Source organism: Phalaenopsis equestris, unplaced genomic scaffold, assembly GCF_001263595.1.
Source record: "Phalaenopsis equestris unplaced genomic scaffold, ASM126359v1 Scaffold000540, whole genome shotgun sequence".
Classification (NCBI taxonomy): Eukaryota; Viridiplantae; Streptophyta; class Magnoliopsida; order Asparagales; family Orchidaceae; genus Phalaenopsis; species Phalaenopsis equestris.
Genome location: NW_018164980.1, coordinates 269060 through 280646, shown reverse-complemented (window position 1 = coordinate 280646; position 11587 = coordinate 269060). Strand labels below are relative to the sequence as shown.

Sequence of the window (11587 nt, the reverse complement as noted above, 5' to 3'; positions counted from 1 at the left end):
TATATATTAATGCTGGCTTTGTTTCTTGCACTTTTAATTCACGTTCCGAACTTTTCATAATTTACCAATCTGAATGTTTATTGAATAATTCATTCAAATCATCTCAAGGACATGGATATCATTTATGAAGAGATCTGGACAAAGAGTCTAAGATCAATGAAGATGTTAGAACAATTAGTGTTGAAAAGCTCATTTTATCTATGTTTATTTATTTATTTCAAGAGATTTGTGATGAGGCTGGGAGATTGAGGTAGGAAAACCTCTTTATTTTAAGTTCAACACTTTCATCAGCTTCCTGTTATGAAAACTTGATTTGTATAAATTGCTTATTTGTCTTTTATATTAGAACTATTTTTGGAGTTAGTTGCTTGTGAACTCAGACCTATCTTTAATGCACATAGATGATCCGTGCATGAAGAAGATTCAGCGGAGCATCCTAGAAGTTTTGGGACATCTCAGCCTATGATGCCAAATCACTTTTGGTTAGGGTTCTGTATGACATTCACTGATGTGTCTTGCAGGCTTCTTGAAGATGACCATCTCTACATGTTCAGTATATTATCATTCCTTCTTAATCATTCTGTCCGCATTAATGGATTTTTTCTATAAAACGTTCTTTACTTGGAACTGGTGCTTTTTCTTTTATTCTGATTCGAAAAATATTAATGCTTCAGCTTTAAAGCACGACGATAGATTCGTTCTATCATTTAAAGGAAAGAGAGCTAATTGTTAACAACATAGGAAATGCTTTTATTCTAGAAACAAAATCTTCTAATATTTTGCCGGGGAGCAAAAGTAATCTTGTACCGTTCATCGGGAATTTTTAGCTTTCCCTGCACTCATTGAAGACATGCTTTTGTTCATCTCTATTATATATCTTTATAAATTTATCAAAGAAGGCGGAATCTGTTATTTTTCTTACACTCATTTAGTTTTACAGAGTTATTTTCAGGCGAAACTTTTATTTTATTATTATTATTATTATTTTGAATTATTAATTTACATCATCAAGGAGGGGGAAGAGAGTGTGTAAAGATCTAAGTTTAGTAGCTGAAACTAGAGCATGGATGTACTTTCACTGCATATTTTGAATCTATTATGTCAGATTTTTTGCTCTAGTTAATTTACAATTTGTCCCGATCATTAAGAAATCTCTATTGTAATTATGTTTTCTTTTTCCCCTAAAAGGTTCACCATTTCTTTCCATTTTCAAGTTTCTTCATAGGTACATAACAATTAAAGACATAAAGGGTTGGGCCTGATTTTAATAGTAGCTGTGAATATTAATAGGAAGGGATGAGAGAACAATTCTTAGAAAATCTATCTTTTCACTTGACTGCTTTTCAACATGATAGCCTTATTAATCTGCTCATAAATCTTCAAAATTATATATTTACAATTATTCAAATGATATTATCTCGCTATCCAAAATTCCAAATGTAGTATACCGCAAATTAAATATTGAGAAGAAAATTTTTATAAGAAACTTTCTGCTATGTTTTCTGCGCAACTTAAAATTTGAAGAAAATTGTAGTTGATAAGTAAAATGATCCATCAAGTATACTGGATCTAAAATTAATCATCAATATAGGACACAAGGTTGTAATTGAGTTGAGTTGAGCTGAGTATATTATAGATTAAATTTGGCTTGGTAATATTATAAGTCGATCATGCTCGGCTAAAGCTTTGTGTCTCATTTTCTAATAGGAACTAGATAAGTTTTAACAAAAATTAGAGCAGAAATAATTGATTTTATTTTGTCGGTACTAAATCAAAATGATACAATTCCGAATGCATAAAAGAAAAATACCTACAATTTGAGGTGTAAGTGATTCTCTTCCAAAATTTAACCCTAAAAAGCAAGGCAATAATAACATATAACCTAACCCTAAACATATTAAGCCTTTTTTGTACCCCACAATAATAAATAATTGATTACTAAATTGTCTTTTTAGTCGTGCTCCTAATACAAGTCTTCAAATTATTTAGTTGGTTGGGCATCGACTGAGTGGACCACGAGGCGTATAATGTCGTAGGCGCTGGTCTAATACTATTCCCCTAAAAAAAAAATAAAAAATAATAAATAAATAAAAAACACTTTCTCCTCAAGGTGGAAGAGAGTAAACTGCTACAGAATCAACCCTTGTGGCCTCCATTTGCCATCACAAGGCAATTATTTCTATTTAATCTTCACTTTTTCCCATTTGTCGATTCTTGGTGCAACTTTTTAAACTACAGAAATCCTCTTCAGAGTTTTCTTTCTGTAAAATACTCTAAAACATGTTTCACACTGTCAATCCAATTCATGATAGTCGTCCAATCTCCATCCGTAAGATGCAAAAAACATCTCCTTTTCTACTGCTAGCCACATATTGTTTTCCCCAAAATTCCCATATAAGGCACATCTATCACTTTCACTAAGTACAATAATGGTAGTTTTATATCATTGCAAAGTGTTGTCAACATGCCTTTTTTTAAGTCTACGTGAAGCTTAAGCTCAATCTCTTTAATTTGATAGCTTCCATTTCTACCTCAAGATTCTACAAGCTCTCTTAGTGTTGAATTGAAACCATAGAGGTAGTGGTTTGGGTTCACACTGATGTGAGAAACCCCGTCTCATAATTATTGCATGCGCATGCTCCCTCCGAGTTGGCAATCCGCGTGACAATTGAAAAAATTATGCAAATTATTGTAGGAGTTATTTGATCGGTATCAGAATCTAAACCAACTCTGGGTCATGTCTCTTTCATGCTATTCAACTTTATCAAGAATCCCAACCTGTCCTGTATCCCTAACCATGGACTTGAGTGTCATAATGGTTTTGCATAAGCTAAGGTTACCACGAAGCACCACCATCATGTCTCCCTTCTGGAATTCTATTGGCAGGATTTTCAATTTATCTTAGTCTTCCCTAAGAGCTGCAACTATTTCATACTTAATATCATGTCATTACTCCTTAAATATGAGGGATAAAAATTCTTCAATACCTTTTAGTGTTAAAATCACCCCTTTACAAACTCTGTTGCTCTTCTTCACTTGGTTAATTCCCATCATGACTAAAATTTCATGTTTTAAACACCTCAAGCCTCAAATGCTTCACTACTTTAGTAGAGATGAAGTTTTGGGTGGCTCCACTATCTTTCAACACCACTACGTCATGGTCTCTTATCTCATCCTAAAGTTTTCCAGTGTGGTTTGATATTAATCTCGCCACTAAGTTCAATGAAACTTATGTCACGTCCAAGTGACAGTGTTCCTCCTCTACCACCACAACCTTCCATATTTCTTCATTCATTGTTTCCTCTTAGTCACACAGTGTGTGTGTGTGTGTCTATAAATAATTTTTAGATATAAATAAACAAGAGAATGAATTAACTTAATTTATTTATATTAAAAATATATAATTAATAAAATGACGATATAATTAATAATTAATCTTAAAATATTATTGATATAATAATATTACCTTAATATCTATAATTAAGTAAGTTCTAATTAAACAAATTTTATTAAAATAATATCAAATATGATACTATCATCAACATAAAATGTTTAATATTGAATATTTAACAAGTTACATATCAGAATAGTTGAATTTATTCATCAACATAAAAAAAAAAAAATAAGTTTGACTATATTCAAGTTTAGCTTATTTAACCTGTTTATTTTATTTAACCTTGAGCCTTTAAAATATGCTCAAGCTTGTTCATATACAAATTTATACAAACATGATTGAGTTTTGATTGAGTCGAGTTCGAGTTGTTCATTTAGTCTCATATTCAGAGAAGAGTTGTGAATGAGTCTCATATGCATTATTACAAAGTTATCATAATTTATCCATCAAAATATCTTTATTAATTTATAAGTTTTTCTTTAGAAGTCAGACCCCCAAGAATGAATTATTATTATTGCACCCTTCGGAACAATCGTGGATGAATTTTGGCTTTTTCATACTTTTGAGTAGAACAATCGTCCTGTGATATTAAATCTAACGATTAATAAAAAAAAAAAAAGGAAAAAAAAAAATCAACAATCGCACAAATATGAGCCATTTTTAAGAATTGAACCGGCCTAGCGCGAACGAAGCCCAACTTAAACGATTAAAGAGAGTCTGGGGTACAAATTAAGACGCTGACAACGGAGCAGTGATTCGCGTTAATTTCAAAGTATGTACAGACTGTGCTGCATTTATCACTTGTTTTAAGAACCCATCGATCACAATTATGACTTAATCCCAGAAAGATTTTCAGTGAAAAAAAAGGGGAAAAAACACACCAAAAAATAGAAAAAGACACGTCAGAGATCGAACAGAGAGAGAGGAGAGGATGGAGCTGCATACTATCCGGATAGTATGTATCATGGATCAACGGGTGAAGGTTTGAATGATGGTGTTGTGCCATGGGTCAGAGAGGTGCTGCAGCAGATTATCAAACGGGCCTTTGCCGGTGACGTTGTGCTGTATGATGAAGCCCAAGAACGCCAGCATGGCCAGCCTCCCATTAGCAAGCTCTTTCTCTTTGGCCTCCAGCGTGGGTTTCAAGTTGAGCGGGTTGAAGACGATTCCCCCTGGATATCCCACCTCATTTGGAGGCAGGCTATATTGTTTGAATATGGGATCCTGATTCACGCTCCCCGGGTTCTTTATGTCCTGCCAACGCCTGATTTCCACATAGTGGAAGAGAATGAATTCGATGACGAAGAGCGTGGAGGAGGAGGCGAAGTACTCTGCTTTGCCGGCGTCGTACCATTGGGGGGCGTTGATGAACCCCAGCTTTGTTAGAACTTCAGGAAGAATCATCCCTGCAACCCCAAGCATCGCCCAACGGCTGTTCACCAGCTCCGCCTGAATGAACCATCTTAGGTTCTCCGGGTCCTCCGCAAGCCCCAGAGGGTCGAACCCGTTGTCCCCCGGCAGGCTGCACCCACACAATCGCCCAATCCGATCGTTCTTATTTTAAGAAAAATATGATATGGATGAGATATCAATGTTGTGTGAATTTACCTGCCGTTGAGGTAGGACGGGGATGAGAGACCTGGGAGCCATTCCGCCTGCCTGGCTTCTACTTTGAGGGAGGGAACAGTAGCACTGGTGAAGGATGCAGTGGTGGCCGGCCCTGCCACACGGCCTAGCTTGCCGGAGGAGCCGGTCAAGAATCTCGGCCGCGGAGTGGCCAGCGACGCCTGGGTGCTGAATATGGCAGCCATCTTCATCAAAACTATTAGCTTCAACCCCGCTTGGCCGAACAACTTTACTTCAGCGGCTTAATTAGTTGCAGTGGTGGCCGGCGATGCTTTCAGCCTTAATTTGTACTACTCCATTACATCGCATGGGACGCCATATTTTTATTTTTGTGGTCTTCATCTGCGGATGGCATCTGACCGTTGGCACTCTGATCTTTTGGAGATTGGAGGGTGGGATCTGTTGGGATAAGTCCTGCTCTCTATCGCTAGTACCTTATCTCAATTCCCAATCCACCGTAATCAGTATCTGGGATGCTATTGGACCCTACGACTTCAAATGGCCCACGTCCGGCCACCTCTTTTTATCTCTTCCTTTCGTCGGATGCTCTGCCCAGCTACTCGCGCCACGACCATACATCTAAGGGTACTTGAAACATAAGACCATAGTGAGATTAAATGCATGACTCTACATGCCCAAATATAATTTAGCCATCCATAACCCTCCTTGGTTGTTGAGTCAAAATGATGGTTTCATCAAAAGGCCACTTGCTTCATAAGTATGATGATAATATTTAATAGGACAGCAACTTACGAAGCAAATTAGATCGAAGAATTCATCTTCAAGGAACTTTTCCATATTCTGTTTCATTTTATTCAAAAAATGAGTATATCCTTGAATTACTTCTTCTCCTCCTAATACTTATCTCCAAATCAAATTCTATCCAAAGAATAAAAATGCCACTAATTCAAAAAATAATGATGCAGCCAAAAAAAAAAAAACAACTCAAAATGGTATAGGTATATATATATATATATAAATTAAAATAGCAACTTGTGGTTCCCTACGTGTTAATATAAAAAGGTGTTACAAAAATAGAAAGGGAAAGTGAATCTCCATCTAAAAGCAAAAAAATACATTAAAGTCCTAGGAGATCCTCTTTCCACATTACAACTCCACACAAAATAAAACACTAAGGTATAGCACACCGAAAAAAATACATGTGACCCCAAAAACTCTTGACAGAAAGAACCCAAATGACATAAACACAAAAATTCAGCGTTGTTGTCCAGCAAAAAGTTAAGAGCAGAGCATGACATTCCAAGATTATTTTAAATGTTGTAGGTTTTTCTGTAAACTTTAACTATTAGTAGATCTATAGTATATGCATTGTTGCTATTTCTTTTCTATTAAAAATTAATTAATTTCTCAATCTGTAATTGATGATATGCGCTACCATAATATTGATAATTATTTAAACTAATCATAAGTAGATCTCATTCATAAAAAATATTCTTGCAATGATGACTAATGATTTAAAGTTAATACTTATCATTTGAATTCTATACCTACTATTTTATTCTTGGTGTAGTTGTGATATCTACATCACTACACTTCTGTTTCATCTAGGTGGTAGCTTAATAAAATTGACTAAAGAATTAGGTTTCCTATCATACTATAAAGAATATGGAAAATTTCATCTAAATCTATTTACCGTGCTATTAAATACAAACTCATGTTACCTGAGAGCTTGGTCCCATGCATGAGTCATTCTTTATTCATAATATCTGGCATTTGTCTAAAGTTCTGCACCAAACCAATATGACATAATTTTCTTCCTAATTGTCTTGAGTTTTATTAGGAGAGAAATGAGAGAGTGATTGAGCAAGAGGCAGGGAAGTTGTGGGAGACTTTAGGGAGGTAGTCAAATGTGTAAGGACTTTGGCGAGCATTACAGGCACATGTAAGGGCAATGATTGTGTGCACGTGACCCGTGTTAAGAGAGCTTAATGTGAAGTCACAGGGCTCTATTCATGATGAACTTATTATTAAATTTTTGTTGTCTAATTTATTATTTCCTTCCAGCAATTTAGTGTACTCACAGGGCTCTATTCATTTGCTGAGAATCTAGATAGTTTGTCTTCATTTAATTGAGCCGCAACAGTATGTGACCACCTGTTTGAGCAGGTCAATACTTGCGCCATCAAAATAAGGATGGGTCAGCCATTAGGATACATGAATGAGTTTGTTTTTCTTCTAACGGTTAGTATATTGCCCAACCTCAATCAAAAAAAATTAATTTTTATCTTATTTGGGTTATATGAATTTCTGATTTATTAATCGTAATTATGCAGCTGTGATTTTATGAGCGCACACTTGTGATAGCCCCAGCTTATCCTAATGCCAGACCCCGAATGTTGAAGTGGCCAATAAATACAGGGTGGAACCCTCTAAGGATCCATTTAATCTTTAAGAAGCTTAGTCTTGTACAGGTGAATAATATTAATGTTTGTTATAAGTTCAGGATTATGTTTGGTTTTGAGTATATTATTTAATTCTTATAATGAATGTTTTTGTAGGTTCTTGATTCTTTTGTTGATTTAATAGATGAGGAGCACAGTTTACTTGCCCCTCTAGTTGGCTCGATCTTGTCTCCTGCAAAGTCCATTGGAGAACTCGAAATTCACACTCATCCAACAACACCAGAGTCTCATGGTGCTATTTCTTTTGTACAGACTCACAACATCCCACCACATACACATTCACATTTGGGTTTTGAAGAGATATGGCAAACTCTGAGGGAGCAACATCAATTTTTATGTCAATTGAAGGATTCTGTAAATAACCTAAAAGCTAGTATGGAGTAAACAATGATGGAGGTGAAGACCGACATCAAGGAAATAAAGAAAAAAATAAATAAATTTCTCATGGAATCTCCTATAGGTTCTGAATTTACTGGGAAGAAAGAAAGCCTAGAAAAGGAAGAACAATCACCTGCTCATATTGAGGAAGCGTGGGAACATGAGTGGGGGCCCAATATTCTTGAAGAAAAACAACCGATAGGTAGAATGACTATCTTCGATGAAGCTGCAGCTGATAGTAAAATAAATAAAGGTGTCGGGGAACCCGGAGAAGGCATCCCTAAAGACCCAATTGGTAGCTTAGTTCGAAGGATCAAGTCCTGAGGATCGAGAAAAAAAAAAGACAGTTAATTCTCCATTTGTTGTTGTAAAGAGAAAGAAAATGGAAGAACTTCCTACCTCTAAGATAAATGATTTATTACAACATATTTATGATTCTTCTATGCCGATTACCATACCATCTCCATGGCTCGCTGAAACTAAGGGAAAGGAGGCTGAAGAAGCTTGGGAGGAGGTACAGCCGGGAGCAATTGTTCCATACGAAGGTGTCCTCCCTTGTTCAGCCGTAGAGTTCTTCGGCAGAGAACTATTATCATCACACATGCAAGAGGTGATAGATACTTGTTTAAAAAAATACAAAGAATGATAGGTAAAAACAGAACACTTTTTTGTCAACTGTTTACTAAATCTAAGAAAAATTGTTCAATTAATATGCAGGGATGCTCAGGGCCACATTCATATAAGTCAAAATCCTTGAAGCACTTTGGGATAATAAAGAAGTTGGGGTAGAACATGTAGATATGTTTGCCATTGGATTAGATAACCATAGGCGTCAGTCCCCTGATTCTTTTAGACCCTATTTGTACGTCTCTCCGGCACATTGGGTAAGTATTAAAGTTCTCATCAATGTGAGTTGTTCATGCTCTTTTAAACTCATTTATTTTGTATATGCAGGGGTTCAGATACCATCCTATGTGAGATATTGTTGCCCACGTCACAGTGAAAGTTGTATCTCAAGCAGAGGTAATTTTAGTTTCAATAATTAATAATAGGCATTGAACTCTACTTGTTGGGAACCAGAAGGACCGCAAGTGGAGATTCTATGGCTCATTGCCTAATAAAATGCATTTGGGAGTCACCCGCGGCGTGGTAAAATTCTAAGCCTTATCTAACTAAGAACTGACATAAACTGTTTATTCTTTCACTGTTTTAAACTACCATTTGTATTACCAGATAAGACATCTTTGTAAGGCCGTCGGGAAAGCTTTCCGCAGTGTCCCGAGTAATTAGGATGTTATCACGACAAGAGGCATTCCCACACAAAGTAATAGCATCGACTGCGGTATATTTGTTTGAAAATATGTGGAAGCAATTGTACAGAAAGACAATATTAAATGGAAAGACCATCAAGACTGGCAGGCTGATATGCCTCGATTTAGGACAGAGCTACTATATGAAATTTGTAGATATAAATTATTTGGAGGATAAATGTATCTCGGAACTTTGATTGTCTTTATGTTTTACAGGCTGAATGACTATAAAATTTGGCAGGCTTATAAGCCTCGGATTTGGTCTATATGATTGTCTATTGTGTTTGAAATGCGGAATGTATATCTATTTGATATCTTATTGCAAGGCTAAATGTTTAAACTGTTGAATGATTGTATGTTTGATGCGCTGAGAGTTGTAAGGGTGAATGTTTGTGACTACATGTTTTATATGCTGAATATTGCAGGGATGACTGTTTGAACCACCTGGATGACTACGCCTGATAATTTCAATGTTGCAGGGGTGAATGTATTTTTAAGTTATTGTTGGGGTATTGTTAGGTTATTGTTGAGATATTGTTAGGTTACAGTCGGGGTGTTGTAAGGTTACGATTGAGTTATTGTTTGGGGTATTATTAGGTTATTCTTGGGTTATTGTTAATTTATGGATGATGTATTGTTAAGTTACGACTGGGGTATTGTTAGGTTATTATTGGAGTATTGTTAGGTTATTGTTGGAGTATTGTTAGGTTATTGTTGAGGTATTGTTAGGTTACAGTCGGGTGTTGTAAGGTTACAGTTGAGTTATTGTTTGGGGTATTGTTAGGTCATTCTTGGGGTATTGTTAGGTCATAGTTGATGTATTGTTAAGTTACAGTTGGGGTATTGTTAGGTTATTGTTAGGTTATTGTTGGAGTATTGTTAGGTTATTGTTGAGGTAATGTTAGGTTATTATTGAGGTAATGTTAGGTTATTGTTGGAGTATTGTTAGGTTATAATTGGGTTACACAATCATAGTACACAATCAGATAACAAAATTCTATACTCAACATACAGATGAATTACAAAACATACATCTACAACTTTCATTTGGAATAATGTTATATGAACTAGTACATTAATACAGATGAGTTAAAGTGGGCACAACACATTAAAACAAGTGAATTATATTGGGCACAAAGCATGTTGGATCCGGTATGACAATTTGTTGACTCAGAGAGTGTGACACTGTAATCGTATTTGCATCGTAATGGATGTGCGGTTCTTGACTCGTATATGTTTCTTGATTTTTTTCTGCATACAGTGGTAAAAGTATAAGACAATTAATTTGCATATAATCATAAATACATGGAATATAGAATGGTAAATATATGAATGTATAAATATATACATTTGACTCTCTTGTTTTTTTCCTAGTATCCTTTCAACATTGCATTAGAAATACCTTTCAGTCTCATTTTTGCGGGATCATTCACATTGCAGTCATTGTTATGAGATTTCCTTTTTTTGTTTGGTCTATTTGATTTAGGATCCTTCACATCTAATATATCCTTAATACCTTCAGACCCTGTTTTCAATAATTCAATTATATATGTTTCGACGCATTCATTTCCTTGAGCTTTATTAATTAATTGGTAAACAAACTTTTGAGCATGTGACCGAAATAGGATTCCTCTGGAAGTTGTGTCAGACATTTGAGCCTGAGAGTCTTTCATATGTTTGTATCAAAAACTATTATAGATATCTTTCTTTGCCTTAGCAGACTATCTGAATAACAAATATTTCTCAGGAATCTTTGTTATATTGTTAGCATTAAGGACGCGTATAGAGTGAGAGCAAAGTAGACCCGTCATTTTGAATTTCTTGCAACTGCAGATGATGTCGCAATTAAACCTATCAAATGTAACAAGCTAGGTTCTACTCGTGTCCTGATTATCCAAACCTCTAACATAGAATTCGGATGGACTCTCAACTGAGTAATCGACAGTCAATCCACATAGCCCATGAAGTAACTCTTCCTCAAACACCTCAAACATAGAGTAGAAACATAGAGTAGAGCTTGCCTCAACACTGGGCTTGTTTTAACTATCAGTGTAATAACATTCTGAAAACTTTTGAATTCTTCATCCATTTCGTTCCTTCTCCGTGACTTCATAATATTTTCTAGACCCAGAAAGCAATCTGTGAGGGAACTAGTGGACTTAGATGCACAATGACAGACATTATTTGTGGACTCACTTTTTTGCGTAGATAAGATTCTCATTCGGAAAATTTCTTTATTGAATGCAGTTGACTAGTTATGTCTTATACGGTACAATGCATCTAGCCACATGTTGTTGTGCAGGTTTTGTGCAGGTTTGTGCAGGTTTCCTTGCTCGATCATTAGAGCCCAAGTAACTTTGAACTCCTCTTCCGAATCACACTTGCTTATGCATTTGTAAAATAGATTGTTAACACTCTTATACGTCACACCACAATGAACTTTCGACGATACTTTC

At 35.6% G+C, this 11587-nt stretch overlaps 2 protein-coding genes across 3 annotated transcripts in view; one reads left to right on the top strand and one right to left on the bottom strand.

Moving 5' to 3' along the window:
* The window catches only part of LOC110028927 (single myb histone 6-like), a 37386-nt gene extending 36611 nt beyond the window's left edge, over nt 1-775 (top strand). The window contains exon 7 of one of the 2 annotated variants that reach the window (XM_020730996.1): nt 402-775. In XM_020730996.1, the coding sequence (XP_020586655.1) occupies nt 402-416 (15 nt within the window). In that variant the 3' untranslated portion in view covers nt 417-775. The remainder of the gene's footprint in view (nt 1-401) is intronic. The other variant, XM_020730994.1, reaches the window with a different exon arrangement.
* Nucleotides 776-4061: 3286 nt separating this feature from the next.
* LOC110028982 (chlorophyll a-b binding protein 4, chloroplastic) lies at nt 4062-5405 on the bottom strand. Its single transcript, XM_020731075.1, has 2 exons — nt 5003-5405; nt 4062-4916 (listed from the first exon to the last, which is right to left on the bottom strand). Exons 1-2 carry the CDS (start codon nt 5209-5211, stop codon nt 4364-4366), a joined length of 762 nt encoding a protein of 253 aa, XP_020586734.1. The 5' UTR covers nt 5212-5405; the 3' UTR covers nt 4062-4363.
* Between the last annotated feature and the right edge of the window lie 6182 nt (nt 5406-11587).